This window comes from Aquarana catesbeiana, linkage group LG04 (genome assembly GCF_042186555.1).
Source record: "Aquarana catesbeiana isolate 2022-GZ linkage group LG04, ASM4218655v1, whole genome shotgun sequence".
Lineage (NCBI taxonomy): Eukaryota > Metazoa > Chordata > Amphibia > Anura > Ranidae > Aquarana > Aquarana catesbeiana.
In genome coordinates, this window is record NC_133327.1 from 369,857,978 (window position 1) to 369,881,442 (window position 23,465).

The following is a 23,465-nucleotide window of genomic DNA, read 5'->3' on the forward strand; positions in this document are numbered from 1 at the left end:
GTGTTGGGAAGAGCTGCTGCGAAGTAACCCTTGCTGATAACAGAGAGAAATGACATACAGTGCTTTAGAGCAGCTTTTTTTAACCAGGGTGCCTTGAGGTTTCCTCAGGGACAAAATGCCTAAAAATTGACCAAAAATGGTATACAAGCCAGCAGGTGGGTCAAGCCTGCCTTTTACCACAGGTTTTCATTGTGCACCATTAGGACCTTTTAGCCGCCAGCATCCTAACAAGCAATGACATCATCAGTTGATAAGGGGGATGTCGGTTGTCTGCAGAGAATCCTTGTTTAATTCTCCCCTGCCCCTCTCCGTCAGCACTGAGGTCACATTAGCTAAGTGATGGAGAAAAACTGAGGAAGAATAGAAACACTGGAATTCTAGTCAGTACCAGTGTGCAGAAGTGTATTTTATTTGGAAGAATAAATCACCTCATTGGGTGTCCTATTGTGTGGATGTTGATGCATTATGTAAAATTATTAGAATAGCTTTATACATTTTCGAATGGGGTGCCTCAAGGCTGTCCATGATTTTAAAGGGTGCCTTGAGATTGTCCATAATTTTAAAGGGTGCCTTGACTGAAAAAAGTGAAAAACACTGCTTTAGAGAGAGGCAAGTACACAGTATAGAAGGATGTGCTTTTTCCATATTTAATGTCTGATGTTTACAACCAGTTTAAAGTGGTTGTAAACCCTGTTACACCACTTGTACCTACAGGTAAGTCTATAATAAGGCTTACCTGTAGATACTGTAAATATCTCCTAAACCTGCACGGTTTAGGAGATGTTTACCATATACGCTTGAGCCGACGTCATTGGTGCATGTGCACTGAAGAAATGGCTCAATTGTGCCGTTTCTAAAGGGCCTGTGTCGTGACCGGTAGCTCATGCGTGCATGCGCGGGAGTGACGTCCATGCGGCTCCGGCTTATCACAGCGGCGGAGCCTGCGAACCTGGAAATAACTCCAGGAGACATGTTGCCGGTCACAGCAGTGTATGGAGAACGCTGCAATAGCTTTGATCTAAGGTAAGTATTTCATAATGAGCTAGTATGCCGTGCATACTAGCTCATTATGCCTTTGTCTTGCAGGTTTTTTTTATATATATATATATATATATATATATATATATGGGTTTACAACCACTTTAAAGCCTAACAATCACATATGAGTAAAGAATGGCTCAAATATTCTCTCACTGAGGTTTTGTTGCTTTCTTTTAGGTTTGTTCATTTGGGACTTTGTCAACATAGACAGGAGAAAAGAAGCCTAAAATCTACCCCATGGCCTATGGACACCATTGCAAAACTGTAAGCAGTTTTCTCTTTATTCTGTTATTGTCTGTTAACAAAACTGTTATATGGTTGGGTTTTGTGTATAAAAGACTGTTTTAGTGCACTGTGATGGAAATTTTGTAAGACAAGAGCAGCCAGAATCTGGAGCAGCTGTGCATGGCAACCAATGATCTTCTGTCTTTCACTTTTGAATTGAATTAAACTCTCGCAACCTTTACAGTTAGGGAAGCTGCCATCTTGACCTCTGTTTGATCTGCAGTTCCCATGGTGTTGTAAACTTGATCAGCTATGACACCAGCCATGTGATGGCTTGATGATTAAGTTGAAAGCCAATATAAGGGAAGTTTTGGGAAACAGTTGGTGGAATATGTTTTGTTTTAACTGAATAAGCTAAAAATATAAGTTGATTAAGTCTTATGCACAGCTGTTCCATATTCTCTCTGCTCCAGTTTTGGTAAATCTCCCCTACACTTGTTTTCTTGTATTGAGAAAGTCATTTAACTAAGATCTATTCTGGTAGAATCTTAACTGTAACTCAACTCTTTACAATAAATAAGCGTGAAATCACAAATACATTCTAAGCAAGTGACCTGGAGGAAACATGCAATCAAGCCAGAACTCTTAATTTCTATACAGTGGGGCAAAAAAGTATTTAGTCAGCCACCAATTGTGCAAGTTCTCCCACTTAAAAAGATGAGAGAGGCCTGTAATTGTCATCATAGGTATACCTCAACTATGAGAGACAAAATGTGGAAACAAATCCAGACAATCACATTGTCTGATTTTTGAAAGAATTTATTTGCAAATTATGGTGGAAAATAAGTATTTGGTCACTTACAAACAAGCAAGATTTCTGGCTCTCACAGACCTGTATCTTCTTCTTTAAGAGGCCCCTCTGTCCTCCACTCATTACCTGTATTAATGGCACCTGTTTGAACTTGTTATCAGTATAAAAGACACCTTTCCACAACCTCAAACAGTCACACTCCAAACTCCACTATGGTGAAGACCAAAGAGCTGTCGAAGGACACCAGAAACAAAATTGTAGACCTGCACCAGGCTGGGAAGACTGAATCTGCAATAGGCAAGCAGCTTGGTGTGAAGAAATCAACTGTGGGAGCAATAATTAGAAAATGGAAGACATACAAGACCACTGATAATCTCCCTCGACCTGGGGCTCCATGCAAGATCTCACCCCGTGGGGTCAAAATGATCACAAGAACGGTGAGCAAAAATCCCAGAACCACACGGGGGGACCTAGTGAATGACCTGCAGAGAGCTGGGACCAACAAAAGCTACCATCAGTAACACACTATGCCGCCAGGGACTCAGATCCTGCAGTGCCAGACGTGTCCCCCTGCTTCAGCCAGTACATGTCCGGGCCCGTCTGAGGTTTGCTAGAGAGCATTTGGATGATCCAGAAGAGGATTGGGAGAATGTCATATGGTCAGATGAAACCAAAGTAGAACTGTTTGGTAGAAACGCAACTCGTGTTTGGAGGAGAGAGAATGCTGAGTTGCAACCAAAGAACACCATACCTACTGTGAAGCATGGGGGTAGCAACATCATGCTTTGGGGCTGTTTCTCTGCAAAGGGAACAGGACGACTGATCCGTGTACATGAAAGAATGAATGGGGCCATGTATTGTGAGATTTTGAGTGCAAACCTCCTCCCATCAGCAAGGGCATTGAAAATGAAAAGTGGCTGGGTCTTTCAGCATGACAGTGATCCCAAACACATCGCCCGGGCAACGAAGGAGTGGCTTCGTAAGAAGCATTTCAAGGTCCTGGAGTGGCCTAGCCAGTCTCCAGATCTCAACCCCATAGAAAACCTTTGGAGGGAGTTGAAAGTCCGTGTTGCCCAGCGACAGCCCCAAAACATCACTGCTCTAGAGGAGATCTGCATGGAGGAATGGACCAACATACCAGCAACAGTGTGTGACAACCTTGTGAAGACTTATAGAAAACATTTGACCTCTGTCATTGCCAACAAAGGATATATAACAAAGTATTGAGATGAACTTTTGATCTTGACAAAATACTTATTTTCCACCATAATTTGCAAATAAATTCTTTCAAAAATCAGACAATGTGATTGTCAGGATTTTTTTCCACATTTTGTCTCTCATAGTTGAGGTATACCTATGATGACAATTACAGGCCTCTCTCATCTTTTTAAGTGGGAGAACTTGCACAATTGGTGGCTGACTAAATACTTTTATTGCCCAACTGTACATAAATGACTGGTAAGTCACACTGAAAAGTACAGGTAACTAGCAGTTTTTTAGGCGAGGCTAGCAATGGTAGCCATCATATTTCTTCTTTTTTTTTGTATATTCTCTTTTTATTGTTATAAATTTTTTTAAACACAAACAGTTAGACAGTTTAAAGCAGACTAAACAGTTAAAGCTGATACACATTTCTGAGCTTCAACTTCACAACTTGACAACATTTAACAAGTGTGTAACTAGGGTGTTCTTATATTGAGCCACTGTTTTTTCCGTGTCATGGAACAAACATTTCCATGGCTCCACTTGGGTGTATTCTCCTGTGATTTGATAGATTGCCCTAGTAATTTCCTCCCAGTAAGGCTGTATCTTTATAGGGTTGAGGTCAGGACTCTGTGCAGGCCAGTCAAGTTCCTCCACCCCAAACTCACTCATCCATGTCTTTATGAACCTTTGTGGTGTGGGGTTGTTTTTCAGATTTTGGGCTTGGCCGTAAGCATACCAAGGCATTTTGGACAATTTCATGCTCCCAACTTTGTGGGAACAGTTTGGGGATGGCCCCTTCCTGTTCCAACATGACTGCAAACCAGTGCACAAAGCAAGGTCCATAAAGACTTGGATGAGGGAGTTTGGGGTGGAGCAATTTTCCTGGCCTGCACAGAGTCCTGACCTCAACCCAAACACCTGGGATTAATTAAAGCAGAGGCTACGAACCAGGCCTTGTCGTCCACATCAGTGCCTGACCTCACAAATGTGTTTCTGGAAGAATGGTCATCCTTGTGGACAGCTTTCCAAGAGGAGTTGAAGCTGTTATAGCTGCAAAGGGTGGGCCAACTCAATATTGAGCCTTGCGGACTGAGATTGAGATGCTATTAAAGTGTGTGTGTGTGTGTGTGTGTGTGTGTGTGTGTAAATTAGGTGTCCCAATACTGAAAATCGATCAATCCTGATGGACTGATCTCATTTCTTGAGGCCCAAAAATGCCAGGACAATACAAATATCTCCCAACCCCTTTTTGGAAAGTAGACAGTCCAAGGTATTTAGTAAGAGACATGGTGAGTTTTTTGAAGTTGTAATTTTTTTGTCCCAATTTTTTTGGAAAATCAGGAAATTAAAAAAAAAATTCACAATTTTATTATTATTATTATTTTTTTTTTTTTACATATTGTCACTAGTGCAGTACAGCGTCATCATATAACTGGTGTGGCGGTGATTAGAGACACTGACTGCTAACAGTATGTAAAAAAAAAAAACATATATACACTTTTTTTCAATTTTTTGTATTGTTTTTTTATGTTTTTTTTTGTTTTTTTTTACACTGTGACCAGAGCAATACAGTGTTACCATAGTAACACTGTACTACTCTGGGGAAGTGATCAGGATTTTATTTTTATTTTTTTACACATTATGATTGCTTATACCAGTGAATTTCACTGGTATAAGCATCATTTTTTACTAAATGAAATTGATTCATTCAGTGTTTACTATTGTGGTTAGCTTTGATTGACCACAGCTAATCATATTATACAGATGGCTGTGATTGGACCTGTATGTACCATGTGATCCCTGTGACCAATCAGAGATCAACACAATAGTACACAATGGATGGCATGAATGAAAGCCATCCATTGTGTACTATTGTCATGAGATCTGCTGTGATTGGTCACAGTGATCACTAGGTCCTGGCAGCAGCTGGTACACTGATCAGTCATCCGCTGTGTACAAACACAGCAGGTGACAGATCACACCGCAGCACAGCCTGTGGCACATTCTGGGAGGACGCCATATGACGTCCACCAAGAATAGTGAATGTCCCGCATGGCCATCATTTGTCTATAGGCTGGGTGGGAAGTAGTAAAGTGTGGGAAGTGGTTAAAGAATAAGCGCACTTATTCTTTTTGTCTCTCAACTAATTGATCCCATCCTTTTCCTCTGCAGATGCATACGTACCGACGTTTTTCGGGCACTGGCAGTTTGAAAGGGCTTGGGCCATCAGCGCACCCAGCCCGGTGGCAAAAACACGAAAGCGCTGCAAAGAAGTTGCTTGCAGGACTTTTTTTGACGCCCTGCCAGCGTAGCGCCCCAGTGTGAAAGCACTCGGGCTTTCACATTGGGATTGCAGATGAGGCTTCTTTCAGGCGCTTTACAGGCGCTTTTTTTAGTGCCAAAGCACCTGAAAAAGGCCCCAGTGTGAAAGGGGTCTCGGTGTGAAAGCACTCAGGCTTTCACATTGGGATTGCAGATGAGGCTTCTTTCAGGCGCTTTACAGGAGCTTTTTTTAACGCTAAAGCACCTGAAAAACGCCCCCAGTGTGAAAGGGGTCTAACTGTTATTCAGCTTATCAGTTCACAGGCTCGTTCATACCATACATGAATGAAAACTGATGGTAAAACGGATTTCAGTTGCAGAGTCAGGAGTTTACATCAGTTTCACATCTGTTTACAACAGTTTTCATGCGCATTTCAGCGAGCTTTTATGCACATTGACATCAGTTTTCATGTGCATCAGTTACGTGCCCTGTTCACACCCGTGTCATGTCATGTCAGTTTTTTTTTCTGTGCAGAGAACTGCATACACATTGCAGATTCCTGCTCAGAAAAAATCCACACGTTGTGGTGTGAACAGGGCACATAGAGAACTATTGTTTTCTTTGAACCGTTGCAGAACGCATGCAGAAAAACTGATGTCTCTGCACCATGGTGTGAAGGAATGAGGCCTAACGGAAGACATAAGGAAGGGACCTGGAGCAAAACAAATATTAAAGTAAAGTTAGAGGAATTCATTAAACTTGGAGCAGACAGAATCTGGAGCAGCTATGCATGGCAACCAGTCGGCTTCCATCATTCATTTTAAAAGCACAGCTGAAAAAGTTTGCCAAGCACAGCTGCTCCAGATTCTGTCTGCTCCAGTTCAGATTAATGTCTCCCAGAGTTTCGTCATTTCTTATTATAACTGCATCTCTTGAAGGATAAATAGCAGGTGAAAGAGTGATATCTGTCAAAATTCAAATTATCAGTCTTTTCAAAGGAAATGTCACAGCCAAGTAAGAGCACAATACATCAATCACTCAACAGTTGTCTTGATTTAATAAAACACATAGCGGTGTGGTTACACAGAAGAGATGCAAATCAATTGGATCGCACTTTGTACATCTAAACTCTTTTAAGCTTTCGATCAGCATGTAAAACCAAGAAGAGGTTAACACTGGATGGTTCTGCCTTTATGAAAACCACTGACATTTTATCATAATGTAATAAGGGGGGATATGAGTGGTAAAATGCTAGAAAATCTGAAATCTTTGTTACCATGGCAGCTCCATTCCTTGGAGTGCAGAGAGGCTTTTTTTAATGTTTGTTGTTGCCGCTGCGCATTAGCTGGAGATTTACTTTGTAAATGTAAAATTCAGCACTCTATTTTTTCTGAGCCCGCATTTATGCTTTTAAAAAGGTTTGATACCTCACTTTTTGCAGGAAATGATTAGACTTAATCTGTCTGAGATACAATACTGCACAGGTAGACTGGAGATAGCAGTGTCCTTGTTGACCTGCAAAAAATTGTGATTTTACTGACAGATTGTATACTTTTACTGATGTGTCAGAAAAGCTTAGTAGACTAAGGAGGGAACTGATGTACTATTTGTAATGTACTGTAAATAGTCATACTAGAAACAATTATATATGATCTAAATGTTCTACAAATGAATAGTTCCCTGCAAACCAGCTACTTATTTCTCAAAGTAGATTATCATAACCAAGTTTTCTCATATTACTGCTTGTGCTTTCTTTAGAGCAGGGGTATTAAAATTCACGGAGGTCCGGCTATTAAATTTTTCATCCAGCAGAGGTCCGAGTCTCATGTTTCTGCTATGACTCTTCTCTGTTTCTTCACATCACAGCCCCTTCCCCTTACATTACACTTTACCCTTTTATATCAGCGTCATCGGTCCTTCCCTTTACATCACAGCTGCCCCTTTTACATTGCAGAAACCCCTCTTTACATCACACAACCCCCTTTTACAATACAGCCCCCATTTACATTACAGTGCCCCCCTTTACATCACAGCACCCCCCTTTAAAATGCAGCACCCCCTTTACATAAGAGCACCCCCTTTACAATACAGCCCCTTTACATTACAGTGCCTGCTTTACATCACAGCCCCCCTTTGCATCCAAGTCCCCCCATTTTAGATAACTGCCCCCCTTTACATCACAATGCCTCATTTACTTAAATGTCCTCTGTCCCCCTTTACCTCACAGCACCCCCACCTTACATCAGAGACCTCCACACTTTACATCAGCCCCCCTTCCTTGAATCCCAGTGCCCTTCACAGCCCCCCTTTCTTGCAGTTCAGTCCCCTTTGCAGCCTCCCTTACTTGCATCTTAGTCCCCTTCACAGCCCCCTTCTTTCTTGTATCCAGGTCCCCTTCACAGAGCCCCCCTTTTTTGTATACTGGTCCCCTTAACAGCCTCCCGTTCCTCCTTGCAATCCTCCTTCAACCTTCGCGATCCTACCTTACACAGCAGGCAAAGCAGAAGGCACGGCATGTCCAGACAGAGGGTGGGACATGCTTTTAATGTTAACAGGCAGGTGATTGGTTGCTAGAACCACTCCGCATCCCATTGTCGGCTTGATGATTTGAAAAGGATGCCCCACGCTCTGTCCGGACATGCTGCGATGGTGGATGGAGGAATCCTCTCTGCTGTGCTATTGTATTCTGGTGGTGGAGACTCCTCTGCTGTCAGAATACACTGATCAGTGTTGGAGCCAATTGGATGCAGTCGCTGCTCAAATTAAAGTTTTCCAGCAGTCCCAGTTGACAGAAGTCAATCATAGGATCAGATTCTGTTGAGCGGGACTGGCCATAGATGGATCGAAATACGTCCCTTCTGAACCGGACAAATTTCGATCCATCAATGGCCAGCTTTAGTTTTGGCTGTATGCATAACAGGTGATGGAATTCCAATAGTCTGGTCATAGCATTTTGTAACTAATACATTGGGAAAATGTCAAAATATATTTAACCACTTCACAAGGTTTTACCCTTCATGACCAGGTCATTTTTTGCTATATAGCACTGTGCTACTTTAACTGGCAATTGCACAGTCATGCAACACTGTGCCTAAATTACATATATATAATTTTTTTTTCACACAATTGGAGCTTTTCTTTGTGGTATTTGTTCACTACTGGATTTTTTTATTTTTTGCGATATAACCAAAAAAAGACCTAAAATTTTGAAAAAAAACAATATTTCTTACTTTCTGCTATTAAACATATCCAATAAAAAAATGTAAAAAATAAAATGTCTTCATAAATGTTGGCAAAAATTTATTCTGCTACATGTCTTTGGTAAAAAAAAATCCCAATAAGTGTATATTAATTGTTTTGTGTGAAAGTTATAGTGTTCACAAACTATGGCATGTATGTGTATATATATATATATATATATATATATATATATATATATATATATATAGAATTTGAGATTTTTTTGGTGGTGATCAACGACCTATCAGTGACTTATAATGGAACTGTGATGGTGTAGAGAGCAATCTGACACTGATACACTGGCTAACGCATGCAGGCACCCCATTAACCCAGAAACAGGCAATGCTGGCAGGCGGTCCACAAGAGGATAATTGAAGCAATTGTATTATTGTTGTTAAAAGCATATCAAAATAATTAATATAGACATCTTAATTTAAAACAGGAGTCGGCAACCCATCGATCACAATCTACCAGTCGATCCCGGCAAGGTGACTCATAGATCGCGGTCTGGTCTTGCCGATCCGCCATCCCAGAGTGTCAAACAAGACTACTTGTAAAGTTGTAGCTGTGCCAGCAGCGTAGGGAGCAGGCAGCCGCAGAAGGAGCAAGAACAGCATAAACCAATGCTGCCTCTGTAGCGCCGGCTCTTGTCCCAGGCGGAGTGATACCAACTGCACTCCGCCTCTTCTTTTTTCTGCTAGCAGTCTCCAGAGCAGAACCAGCAGCAGGAAAGAAGAGATCTTCAGGTCATTGTCACGTAATACACTGGGCATAATAGCATACTGATGCAGAGTGATTTAATGGCACCGCAGGTGCAGCACAGTGTACCTGCAGCTTTCCTGCAGGTTAGCAGCACTTAGCCATAGACTTCTACAGTATTATATCTTGTGGGTATGGTGAGCTTTCAGAAAGTACACCACACCTGCAGGATATAATAGAATTCTTTGGCAAAGATAAACCACAGCGTTTCATTGTGAAAGCAGCCTTATAGGGGGCTCAGGACAGTAAAGGCTTGTTTACATTTCCGGTTTGGAAAGTGGTAACACTCCATAGTTGATGTCTGTTTACCACCTCTGCCCCAACAGGAGTTATGCACCCTGCCACGCTTAGTGTGTGTAGCACCTGCCAAACATGACCTAATCAATTGAATGAGGCCACTCTGCAAGCACCCTGCAACCTTGTGCCGTACTGTAACCAAGGGGTTAAAACAGGAGGTAAGGAGGCATTGTATCACCTCCTCAACACCTGCTTTAACCCCTTGGACCACACAGAAGCACACAGTTGCGTGGCGTTTGCAGAGTGGCTCCATTTATTTAATTGAATCGCGATTGGCAGGCAATAGTACTCACCGAAAGCAACAGGGAGTATAATTCTTGCTGTGGCATGTGTACACCTTTGACTGCTGCCAGCTAAAGGGGGTAGGGATTGGGGGTGGTAAAACTGCAGCTCAACCACAGGAGTTTATTACCCCCAACCTCGTGTGTGAATGAACCCTAAGGGTGCTGCCGCCAAATGCAACTAAGGGCTCATTCACAAGTGCAGCAGGCACTACTGCTTCTCTGAAGAGTGATCCAAGTGTGTTTGGCAGCTAGTGAGGAGGTGAAATGTTGCCTCCCCACCACCAGATTTAAACCTATAATTGCTGTGCAGTGAACGCGATTGTGGCATAGTAGTATGGCAATTAAAGGTTTAAATCATGTGGAAGACACTGTGCCCGGTGATTAAGGATGAGCTCAGATGTGTTCGCAAACGGCACGTACAGAGCCCGCCAGGAAGTCGGCACTGCACAGCGCTAATCACAGGCAGTGAGACATTTCCCAATCTCTGCAGCCGCGCATCGGGATAATGTCTAACGGCTTGTGATTAGCGCTCCGCAGTTCCGACTTCCTGGCGGGCTCTGCATGCATTGTTTGCGAACACGCTTGAGCTCATCCTTACCGGTGATCCTTAATTTCGCCCACGTTGTTCAGGTAAATTTCCACCTCTTTAGGGCTGCCTAACCTGAATTAAAATATAAGCGGTCATACTGTGTAAATATCAATGATTAAGCACAGGATGAATGTGTGAAACGCGTTTATGCGAACTCTATGTTGGTGTCTTTGGTGGCAATCGGTACCTCTGGATGTGCAGCCATTTCTTTTTTTCTTCAAGTTTACCATGGAGACGGGCCAGGGCTGGCACTCTGAGAGAGGTTCTATTCAGGCTTGATATATGCACCTGGAGCAGTGGTTCTTTTTCTTTGGACTTTAAAAAAGTTAAAGCTGATTCTCAAGAGTTCAGCAACTTTGTAAAAAGTGCAGGCACACTGACTTAAGTCCAAGTAGGTGCAAGACATTCCTTGAACGTATCCTCGAATGTATCCCTATTATATCTGATTGATTTATGGCTCTGTCGGAGCATACACTGACACTCGGGGCTGTGAGAGTGCAGAGAGAGGCACACATAATACAAATGCTTCTGTGATTGGGCAGGGGGGGGAGAGGGGCTTAAACCTGAAGCATCAGCGTTGGGCTTCCAGAAATACAGCGATAGCCATCTTCCAGGAATGCAATAAAATGACTTCTTGCAAATTGAAAATGGGACTTCTTTTGGCTTTCTTTCAACAATGGCTTTCTTCTTGCCACTCTTCCATAAAGTCCAGATTTGTTGAGTGCACGACTAATAGTTGTCCTGGGGACAGATTCTCTCACTTGAGCTGTGGATCTCTGCAGCTACTCCAGAGTTACCATGGGCCTCTTGGCTGCTTCTTTGATTCATGCTCTCCTTGCCCAGCCTGTCAGTTTAGGTGGACGGCTATGTCTTGGTAGGTTTGTAGTTGTGCCATATTCTTGCTATTTTTGGATGATTTCTTTCTATTTTTGGATGATGGATTGAACAGTGCTCCGTGAGATGTCCAAAGCTTGAGATATTTTTTTTATAACCTAACCCTGCTTCAAACTTTTCCACAACTTTATCCCTGACCTGTCTGGTGTGTTCCTTGGCCTTCCTGATGCTGTTCGTTCACTAAGATTCTGAGAGCTTCACAGAACAGCTGTATTTATACTGAGAATAAATTACACTCAGGTGGATTCTATTTACTAATTAGGTGACTGGTTCCACTAGATTTTATTTAGGGGTATCAGAGTAAAGGGGGCTGAATACAAATGCACGCCACACTTTTCAGATATTTATTTATTAAAAAAATTGAAAACCATTTATCATTTTCCTTCCACTTCACAATTATGTGCCACTTTGTGTTGGTCTATAACATAAAATCACAATAAAATACATTTACTCTTTTGGTTATAACATGACAAAATGTGGAAAATTTCAAGGGGTATGAATACTTTTTTCAAGGCACTGTATATAAACTGTATATAAATACAGTATATACATACAGCTTTAATGGTGAGGTGCACATAGTTCACACAATCTGTTGAGAGTCACAGTTTCTAGGAAAAAACCAGGTTCCAATCTGTCACTGGTACAAACTCCACTTCCGCACTCCAATCAGAAGAATTCCATAAGAGCGTAACTGTAAATAACATGAATCGGTTTTGACCTGACTGCCCCTTACAAATTATTTTGTAAAAAATAAAAATAAAACATAACTAGGAGTTGTCAATGAATGCATTGAATAACAAAAAATTCCGCGCTTAGGAATATGGAAAAGGAAGGACTGCTGCCCCCCTTATAAGTGAAAATCACCGAAGTGAGATCCAAAATATTAAAGTTGTTCTGGGAAGGGGAATTGGCGCTGTCCAACTATGTGTATATGATGTTAATACCAAAAATAACAAATAACAAATGTGTCCAAAATCACTGAATGTGAGTGAGTCCCCTGTGAAATAAAAATATTATAAATGCAAAGTGCTCTAAAACGGTGAATATACAGTGAATAGCTATATCTTGAAAGTGATCCCTATATCTTAAAAATGTATATAGCTAGGGAGCCAACCTAATTTGTAAACAATCGTGAGAACAATTATGGTGATCCGCATGAACAGTGATTAAAATACATAAAAAACATATGAAAAGCGAAGACCTGAAAAAAACAATCTTAATGTAAACTATTGTTGTAAATATTATGAAATTGACCCCAGCCTGTGGGCATTAAACAATCACAAAAAAGCAATAAATGCAAAACAGTCCATATATGTGTGTAGGCAAAAAAGAAAAAATTATATAGCCAGTGGTAAATTAAAATAGAAAAAAGTCCGCAAAAGAGTCCCAAAGAGTGTGTCCCACTGGTGAAGGGAAAACGTAGTCACAGCTATCAGCTTGAGATGTTCCGTCCTTCACTCCACCCCCACTCGTGTGTACACTTACCGGACTGCCTAACCCCTGCAGGGGTAGAAGGCAAATGCAGACAGTCCTGCGATGGCGGAACCGGGAAGTGATCCTCCGTCCAGGGGTGCTATATACTGCTCCGGCGTGATGTTATCCCCAATGATAGTTATCCGTATGAAGTGAGAAAAGAAAATACTTCATAGTGTGAATCCATAAAAAGTAGAAGTTTTATTTAAAAAATCCATATAGTAAAATTCGTAGTCCATAAACTAAAGCTAAAAACAGTGCTCAGATAACTGGCTCGCAGCCGAGGGCAGCGCGGTGAGGCGTGCGTTCCACCGCCCAACAGCTGAAACCGGAACTGTCACAAACAGGAAGAGAGATGCTGACGTGTACCTATCACGAGGCCACGCCTTACGCGTTTCGTCATCAAGACGTCATCAGATGTTGGGCGGTGGAACGCACGCCTCACCGCGCTGCCCTCGGCTGCGAGCCGGTTATCTGAGCACTGTTTTTAGCTTTAGCTTTAGTTTATGGACTACGAATTTTACTATATGGATTTTTTAAATAAAACTTCTACTTTTTATGGATTCACACTATGAAGTATTTTCTTTTCTCACTTCATACGGATAACTATCATTGGGGATAACATCACGCCGGAGCAGTATATAGCACCCCTGGACGGAGGATCACTTCCCGGTTCCGCCATCGCAGGACCGTCTGCATTTGCCTTCTACCCCTGCAGGGGTTAGGCAGTCCGGTAAGTGTACACACGAGTGGGGGTGGAGTGAAGGACGGAACATCTCAAGCTGATAGCTGTGACTACGTTTTCCCTTCACCAGTGGGACACACTCTTTGGGACTCTTTTGCGGACTTTTTTCTATTTTAATTTACCACTGGCTATATAATTTTTTCTTTTTTGCCTACACACATATATGGACTGTTTTGCATTGATTGCTTTTTTGTGATTGTTTAATGCCCACAGGCTGGGGTCAATTTCATAATATTTACAACAATAGTTTACATTAAGATTGTTTTTTTCAGGTCTTCGCTTTTCATATGTTTTTTATGTATTTTAATCACTGTTCATGCGGATCACCATAATTGTTCTCACGATTGTTTACAAATTAGGTTGGCTCCCTAGCTATATACATTTTTAAGATATAGGGATCACTTTCAAGATATAGCTATTCACTGTATATGAGATTTTTTCACATGCGTTTTAGAGCACTTTGCATTTATAATATTTTTATTTCACAGGGGACTCACTCACATTCAGTGATTTTGGACACATTTGTTATTTGTTATTTTTGGTATTAACATCATATACACATAGTTGGACAGCGCCAATTCCCCTTCCCAGAACAACTTTAATGAATGCATTGCGTCTACATCAACGTTCAACCCAAAGGGGGCATAACATTTAATTTTATATATCCAAGACAGCTTGAGTCTTGAGATATTACGCATCAAAGAACCACCTCTACATTGTGAGTATACTTGTCAATCCCTAAAAAGATGGTTTTGGCAGGATTCTTATTCTTATCGAGACTGAGTGTTAAGGAAAACCATTTTTTTTGTTTGTTACATGCTCATTGAGTCTGAACAAAAGAGGGCGTTTAGTCCTGCCCACATATTGCAGCCCTCAAGGGCATTGAAGCAGGTAGGCACGTCATTGGAACACGTAATGAACGGCTTAATCTCAAATTCTACTGAGGTGCTGAATTATGTGAATTTGTGAGTTCTTCTATGTGTGCATCCACTTAGGGAGCACACCCTATACCTCCTACACTAGTAGAAACCAGTCTGGTTATCAATGAAGCCCTTCTTAATAGAAGGAGGGTCAAGGAGATTTGGTGCCACTCTGCCCCTAAGGGAAGAGTTTGTCAGGAAGAACAGTATTCAAAATCTGATAGTTGGTAAGAATATGCCAGTGTTTTTCAACATTCCTGTGCTGCAGGGAATAGGTGGTAATGAAGGGGATAGAAGGTGTCCTATCTCCTCTAGATGGTCTTTCCCTAAGTAAGTCACTCTTCTCTATTAGTGGCACTTTGTCAGAGTAATTACGCTTTAAACGTATATACTGGCTCTTTGGAACTGATCTGAGCCATGCTTCATGGTGACAACTGTTGACAGGAACGTAAGAATTTCTATCAGTGCTCTTGAAGAATGTTGAAGTTGTAAACTGGTCGCCATTCACCCCAATTTTAGGATCCAGGAAATTAATTTCTGTCTGACTGGCCTCATAGTTAAGAAAGATAACTCTGGTATTGTTATATAGTTCTTCAATAAAGAGGTCCAAATCACCTTGGCTGCCATCCCATAGGAGGAGGATGTCGTCTATATACCTGGCCCACAGCACCACCTGGGGTTTCTGGTGGGCATAGATGACATCCTCCTCCTATAGGGACATAAAAAGATTTGCCAGACTGGGGGCATATTTAGCCCCCATGGCAACCCCCCTATCCTGTCTGTAGAACTGGCCACTAAACCAGAAATAACTATGGAAGGCCGCAAATTAAAGCAGTTCCATAATAAAAGAAATTTGTTCGTCGAATAGATCTGAATCACGCCTCAGAAAATATTCTACGGCCAACAGTCCCAGGTCATGCGGTATAACCGTATAAAGGGATGTGACATCCGCCGTCACCAGCCACACCCTAGTTCTGGGGTGAATGGCGACCAGTTTACAACATTCTTCAAGAGCACTGATAGAAATTCTTACATTCCTGTCGACAGTTGTCACGATGAAGCATGGCTCAGATCAGTTTGAAGAGCCAGTATATACGTTTAAAGCGTAATTGCTCTGACAATAGAGAATTTCTGATACAGGCAGAGATCATGACCAGACGTTTTATAGAAAAAGGCTTTTCAGATGCCTTTTTAAAAAACACCTTGGATGAAGTGTCACTAATAGAGAGCAATGACTTAGGGAAAGACTGTCTAGAGGAGACACCTTTTGTCCCCTTCATTACCACCTATTCCGTGCAGCACAGAAATGTTGAAGAACTTATTAGGAAACACTGGCATATTCTTACCAATGATCAGATTTTGAATACTGTTCTTCCTGACAAATCAGAGGTCATTTATAAGGGAGCTTCTTCCCTTAGGGGCAGAGTGGCACCAAATGTCCTTGACCCTCCTTCTATTAAGAGGGGCTTCTTTGATAACCTGACTGGTTTCTACTAGTGTAGGAGGTGTAGGGTGTGCTCCCTAAGTGGATGCACACATAGAAGAACTCACAAATTCACATCATTCAGCACCTCAGTAGAATTTGAGATTAAGCCGTTCATTACGTGCTCCATTGAGGGGGTCGTTTACCTGCTTCAATGCCCTTGCGGGCTGCAATATGTGGGCAGGACTAAACGCCCTCTTTTGGTCAGACTCAATGAACACGTAACGAACATAAAAAATGGCTTTCCTAACCACTCAGTCTCGGGGCACTATTTGGAAGCCCACAATAAGAATCCTGCCAAAACCATCTTTTCGGGGATTGACAAGTATACCCCACAATGGAGAGATGGTTCTTTGATGTGTAATATCTCAAGACTCGAGATGTCTTGGATATATACAATTAAATGTTATGCCCCCTTTGGTTTGAACGTTGATGTAGACCTAAATGCATTCATTGACAATTCCTAGTTATGTTTTATTTTTATTCTCTATCTTTTTTATTATGCAAACTCGATGTGAATCCATAGTGGCAACACCTTTTTTTTATATATTTACTCCATGATATTGGTAGTTGTGACCTGATTTTAAGTGATTTTTTTAGGTCAAATATTGAGGTTAAATACTAGGTCCCTCAGAAGGATAACTTTGCGGATCTCCCAAATTTTGTTTTGGTTTAGGTCCCACTAATTGAGATATATTATATTTTTTCTTCCTGTTCACGTAATATAATTATGGATGGTATATCCACCTTTTACCAGTGGAGGCACAGTTGAGTATCCATCCCCGTGTCATCTTTGGATGTCCTACCGACTTTCAACTGGTAGAGACCTAGTAAAATGTGTATTCCCATGTCTCTCTTGAATGTTATATTTACTCCTCACCACTGGGGGCACGGTGTAGGCAGTATACAGATAATTACATTTTTTACGTTTTTGGTCTTTTTTGTGCTGTTTGTTGGCATAGTTCTGGCTTTTTTGCGTATGGTGGCTAGTTCCACATATACAACTCATATAATGTTCCTGTTCCTCTTTAGGTTTACTTAATATTTTTAACTCACCCACATAAATTTTAGTATTGATTATAAGTCAGCTTTTTAGCCTTATGTAGAGGCGATCAGGATTCAAAACGAGGCGTAGTTCTCTGTATTACTATTTAATGCGATGAGTCAGTGCGTCGCCCGTTCCCCAAGACAACGTCATTCTGTGATGAAACGTACGTTGGGAGGTTGACGTGCTGACATCATCGTGGTGTACCTTGTGAGCGGAGGGGTGTCTGCAAGCCGGCCGGCGGATCTTTTATGAATGTTTTTACCTTCGTTTCTTGTAAGTGCAATCTTTTAATTTAATAAATCCTCATTAGTCTGATTTACACCATGGCAAGTTTTTTCACTTTCTGGGTACATGATCGATGCTTTACCTCGAATGCCCGATGTTTTGAGATCATCTGGCCCACCTTCAATCCAACTCCTGTGAGCTGCTGCTGGATACAGGTCTGGATATTGATCTACAATACAGGCTTGTTTAGCTTGCCTTTCGGTAAGCGCGCAGTTAATGTGGTGGAAGTTCACTTCTGCTGGTGGTGTTTTGTGTCAAGAGTTCACTTCACTTGCATGCAACCATTGTATTAATTTTTTCTTTCATTGATTTTTTGAGGACTGTTTCATACTCATTGTCCCTAGTGGTACACAGATTGTGTTTTTCTTACCACGATCATTTGTTCACTTTATATATTTTTTTTTATCCCAGCTTCTCTTTTATAATTTCCAAACCTATATGTGTGTATCTCACATTTGAGCTGCTGCTATTTTCTTTATTATTTTTCATGAGCAATATTTTATTTGTGGTATAGCGTGGTATTTTTTCTATTTATGCTCTGTGGGTTTTTGGTGGAAATGTAACTCTGAATTTTAGTTAATCATAGTTAACCTTCCTTTGACTTGCAATGAGACTTCTTGTTCTACGTGCAAATGTGTTGCTGCAGACCTGAAAATGGAATCACATGTTTTCGGCAGAGAGTGAACATGTGCATTCCGGAGATAGTAATTGCTCTGGTTGTAGAAACATCCCCCACACACTTGCTGATATAGCCCTTTAGGTATGGTGCATAATCCTTCATGCTCACACCTCTGATGCTTCCTTTTATTACCAGTTAGTACATTCAAAGAGCCCTGTAGCAGTGAGACAGCATCACTAGACCTCACCATAATAATGTTTGCTTTAGGTTTACTGACTTTCAGTAAGGCTCAGTAGACACAGACGAGCATGATGGAAATGTGGTTGGAAAGGCTGAGGTGGGGATGATGGACAGCTCTATATGCCCCCTATCTATTTGTATATATTCAATCAAGTGTGTTCACTCCCAGAGTTTTAATAGTGCTGAGGAAGCTTTGGTAGAAAGTTTATCAAGCTGACATGAATAAAGTCATCAGTAATCATATAGAGAACCTATGTGTACCTATCTTGAGTTGAGCAGATGTTATCAAGTAGTGTCTTCAGTGCATTGTTAACTTTAGCACTCAAGGGACCATAGACAACAATGAGCACTACTGTAAATGCCTGTAACAAGTAAAGTGGATGGCATTTTACTGCCTTAGAGGGGAGAGACTACCAACCAAGGAACAGTTTAAATTCACTCAAATTTTTAACTTAATCTTACCCCTTCAGTTAATTGCATAGATGTTCAAATGCCACACGAAATTTTTTTTTATCACTGTAATTACCTTTATATTGTACTTTATTGTGGCACTTCCTGTCTCTCCTCCCATGGGAGTAGGCGTGTTTATTGCCTTTCCCCGGCGCCGCACTGTCTCCTGGGAGCTTAGTGTCAGGCTTCCCAAGATTCAGTGCAGAAACAATGATCATGCATGTGAACAAGCTGTGAATGAACAGCATTCACCGCATCCAGGAAATCAATGCTTGTGGACTTCACATGCCCACAAGCAAGATGGAAACAGCTAGCATCACATTTTTTAAGTTATTCTTCAGTACGAAAACAGAGGCAGAAATATTACACCCAAACTGTGAGTATTATTTTGGGATTAGCAAAGTGTCTCAATGACCTAAAAAAAAAAAAAGATTGGTCGCCGGACTCCCACTTTAAGCACCAACCTATGTTAATATAAAATACAAACTCTACCTTCTCGAGTTCTCCCCGACAGATGATTACAATCTGACCAGAAGTGTAGCATCCGATCAAGTTGGAAACGCGAGACCGGCGTATTGTTATTTAGCCATGTTTCAGCCAGGCGAAAGACACCGCAATTCCTAATCTCTCAACAAACATCCAATCTCAGTCTAAACAAATCTGTTCTGTTAGCCAGTAAATGAACTTTGGCCAGAAAAAGCAATGGCCTAGCTGGTCTGGTCATGTTGATCCTTAACTTAGCCAACAAACTGGCCCATTTACACCACTTCTCTAAACCATTGTAGTCCGTTACTCTAGTCTGCTACCACTGTTCTGTGTCTGCAGCAGCTGCAGTCTGCTAAGTGCTGATTTAAGCTCCAATGGAAAGTTTGAATGTACTGTACCTTCTTGGCCTAATTATGCTGTTCATAGCATCTATTCTATTTTCACCATAAAAAAAGCCAGAGAAGCCACTGCATTCCTGTGCGCCACCACAACAGGTTTTTTTCAGACACTTTTTATTAATTACCTCCACCAGTGTGACGCCTGACAGAAGTGGAGGGAATAAGCAGCAGATATACTATAGGGTAGGTGAAATCCTACAAGGCAGTAGCATTGAAAGAGCTACAGATTCCTGAAGTAAGTTCAAAGCAGTTCAAGGTGCTGCACATCCACCACAGGCACATTGCAAGTGCATTCTTTCCAGATTTAACTTATTAGGATCTGTTATTTTACAGCAGTAGTGCTACCACCGCACAAACCCAAGCCCTACCACTTTAATATGACAAATCCCTACTGACTGCTGAATGTAAACAAACAGACAGAGAATCCGGAGTGACATCTTTGACCAAATAGGGTTATGACCCTATTTGATCAGTGACATCACCCACAATCCCTGACAGCTTGTTTACAAACAGAGACCAGCAGGGATCTGTTATTTTTCAGTGGTAGCATTAGCAAGGTGTTAACACTACTGATACAAAATTACAGATTCCCACCTGCTGCTGTTTGTAAATCCTGGGTGATTTCATTGACATAACTATAGCAACCCCAGCATATATTTTTACATTGAGCAGCAGGTGGGGATCTCTCATTTTGCAGTGGTAGCCCTAGCATTAGCACTACAGCAAATACTCAGGGTCCAGGTCAAAAATGTCACAAGCATTGCCTGTGATCTCCCTGCAACTGATCCTGATCTTTTCCCATTGCTGACTTACCAGTCTTTGTTTTCCACTGTGTCTCGATGTAGAGGTGGCCATCTTGGTAGCAATAGGGTCTTTTTTTTTCTCATGTCAGGGCCTCCAATAAGGAGAACAGTAAGCAGCACAGTGATGAGATCAGCAAATCTCATTCCAAATCTGGTGAGACTAGCAGAGTGGCTTGAAACGATCGTGTACCAGGGTTGTACTACAGCAATTCAAGCCAAAAGTTTACTATTTTCAGAGTACTGCTTAGGCACAAGTAATAATTTCCAAATGTTCCCTATAACATTGCAGCTTACTCCCCATTTGAGTTCAGGTCTGATTGAATAGTTAAAATTTATCTGAAATATGCCCTGTCAGTTTGATACACGTACCTTGTAGGTAGATTTCTTTTTCTAATTATGATGTCAAGTTGATTTATTTAAACTCAGACTGCCCCTTTTGCTCATTAGAACCGCTTGGAAATACATTATTCATCTTCTCTGAGGTTTATTATGAGCAGCTGTATTGATCAATAATTCCCCATGGCTGCTATGTAACTTGGTTCATATCCAGCTAAATTACTGTATGCTTTACATAAAATTACCTGTATTTAAGCTAAAGGAATAAAAGCATAATTGAAGCTGGAAACATATTTTGTGCTACATTTGCGGAGTGTGAAATGTACCTGCTTGCTCTTTTATATGTGAATGATTCGCTCAAAAAAAAAAGTTTTATATTACCTACTGCAGTTGGCATAGCTGTGAAAAGTTTATTCTAATGAACAAGTCTAAAGCATGAGCTGAGAATATGCAACATCTCAATAGATAGTTAACACATTTTTCCAAATTTATAGTTAAGGCAACTTTTGCCCTACAAACAACATTATAGTGCTTGTCTTTTTATACTATGTCGGTGGTTGTCCTTATGGGATCGTAAGCGGTAAGCAACAGTAAATATAATATTAAAACATTTATTACATATATTAATTAAAATTTATTTGAAGCCACACCACTGAAATGGATGAATAACAGCCGCGGATTTATTAATTTTTTTTTTGCAATTTACAAATAAAACATAAGCAATAAATACTTTTAATAATCTCCTATCAAAGTACCGAATATTTCAACATGACCCAGCCACTACAGCTCAGGCCTAATAATTCATTACTTTTAACAAACGTTATTTCTTTCCCCCCTTTCTACTATAAAAGAGTAAGGGGCCCCACCTCATAAAAAGCAGCGGCAAGGGAATGGGGGGACGGGGAGCTGTCCTGTTAATCCCTCTGGTGACTGGCATAAGCCTGTGTCTGGAACCACTTTCTATAGGGGTCCCCAAGAATTCTAGAATCTTCCAAGGGGTCATGTGGCCTTTACTGACCAATCCTGAATGACCCCCCTTAGATTCCAGAATGTTCTTGGGTCAGCTGACTTAACTGGCCTATCAGAGCCTCCCTATTATTTCTGCTAGTTTGGGGAGCTAGAAACTGCCACCCCCTCAATCCCATGAGGAAAAGGGGGGGGTTGAAACTGGCTTTCCCCCCTTTTTTCCATACATGGGATAGTAGGCGGTAGGCAACAATAACTCTAATATTAAAACCTTAATTACATATATTAACCACTTCACATTCCGCATATAGTCATATGATGTCCGCAGGAGGGATCTCCCATCCTGGGTGGGCGTCATATGACGTCGCGCGCGCCCCCCCCCCGTCGCATCACTCGGGACCCGATGCGCGTGCCTGGCGGCCGTGATGTCCGCCGGGGACCCGCGATTGCCCGTTAACCGAGCAGGACCGTGGATCTGTATGTGTAAACACACAGATCCACGTCCTGTCAGGTGAGAGGAGAACGATCATGCGTTCCCAGTAGAGAGGAACATCGATCGGTCTCCTCTTTGTGAGTCCCCACCCCCTACAGTTAGAATCACTCCTAGGACACATAGTTAACCCTTTGATCGCTCCCTAGTGTTAACCCCTTCCCTGCCAGTGACATTTATACAGTAATCAATGCATTTGTATAGCACTGATCGCTGTATAAATGCCAATGGTCCCAAATGGTGTCAAAATTGTCCGATCTGTCCGCCGCGATGTCACAGTCATGATAAAAATCGCAGATCGCCGCCATTACTAGTTAAAAAAAAATGCCATAAAACTATCCCCTATTTTGTGGACGCTAAAACTCTAAAACCAAAAATATGTAGAAGAATACATAACGGCCTGAACTGAGGAAAAATAGTTTGTTTTTTTTTTAGTTGGGATATTTATTATAGCAGAAAGTACAAAATATTGTGTTTTTTTTTTTTCAAACTTGTTGCTCTTCTTTTGTTCATAGTGCAAAAAATAAAAACCGCAGAGGTGATCAAATACCACCAAAAGAAAGCTCTATTTGTGGGGAAAAAATGATAAAAATTTAATTTGGGTACAGTGTTGCATGATCGCACAATTGTCATTCAAATTGCGACAGCGCTGAAAACTGAAAATTGCCTTGGGCAGGAAGGGGGTGAAAATGCCCTGTATTGAAGTGGTTAATTTAAATTAATTTGAGACCACACCACTGAAATGGATGAATAACGGCCACGGCTTTATTCATTTTCTTTTCAATTTACAAATAAAACATAAGCAAAAATACTTTGAATAATCTCCTATCAAAGTACCGAATATTTTAACATGACCCAGCCATTACAGCTCAGGCCTAATAATTCATTACTTTTAACAAACGTTATTTCTTTCGCCCATAAGGCAGGCGGGATGATTACCATAACGCCTGGCACCTAGCCCCCCAGCCCGCGGCCTGTTCAATGCAGTACTGAAAATTAGTATTAAGGATATCTAATCCAATGATTGATAAGTGTACCCCATTATCTCGATAGAGTCCGGAAAGACCGCCTTCCAACTCCACATATCTAAAAGAGAACCCTATTGGTGGGATTA

At 41.3% G+C, this 23,465-nt stretch overlaps 1 protein-coding gene across 2 annotated transcripts in view; it reads left to right on the forward strand.

Moving 5' to 3' along the window:
- Positions 1 to 23,465, forward strand: part of FIG4 (FIG4 phosphoinositide 5-phosphatase) — a 444,470-nt gene that overhangs the window by 363,608 nt on the left and 57,397 nt on the right. For both annotated transcript variants that reach the window (XM_073627061.1, XM_073627062.1), the window contains one exon: positions 1,219 to 1,305. In XM_073627061.1, coding sequence (XP_073483162.1) covers positions 1,219 to 1,305 — 87 coding nt within the window. The remainder of the gene's footprint in view (positions 1 to 1,218; positions 1,306 to 23,465) is intronic.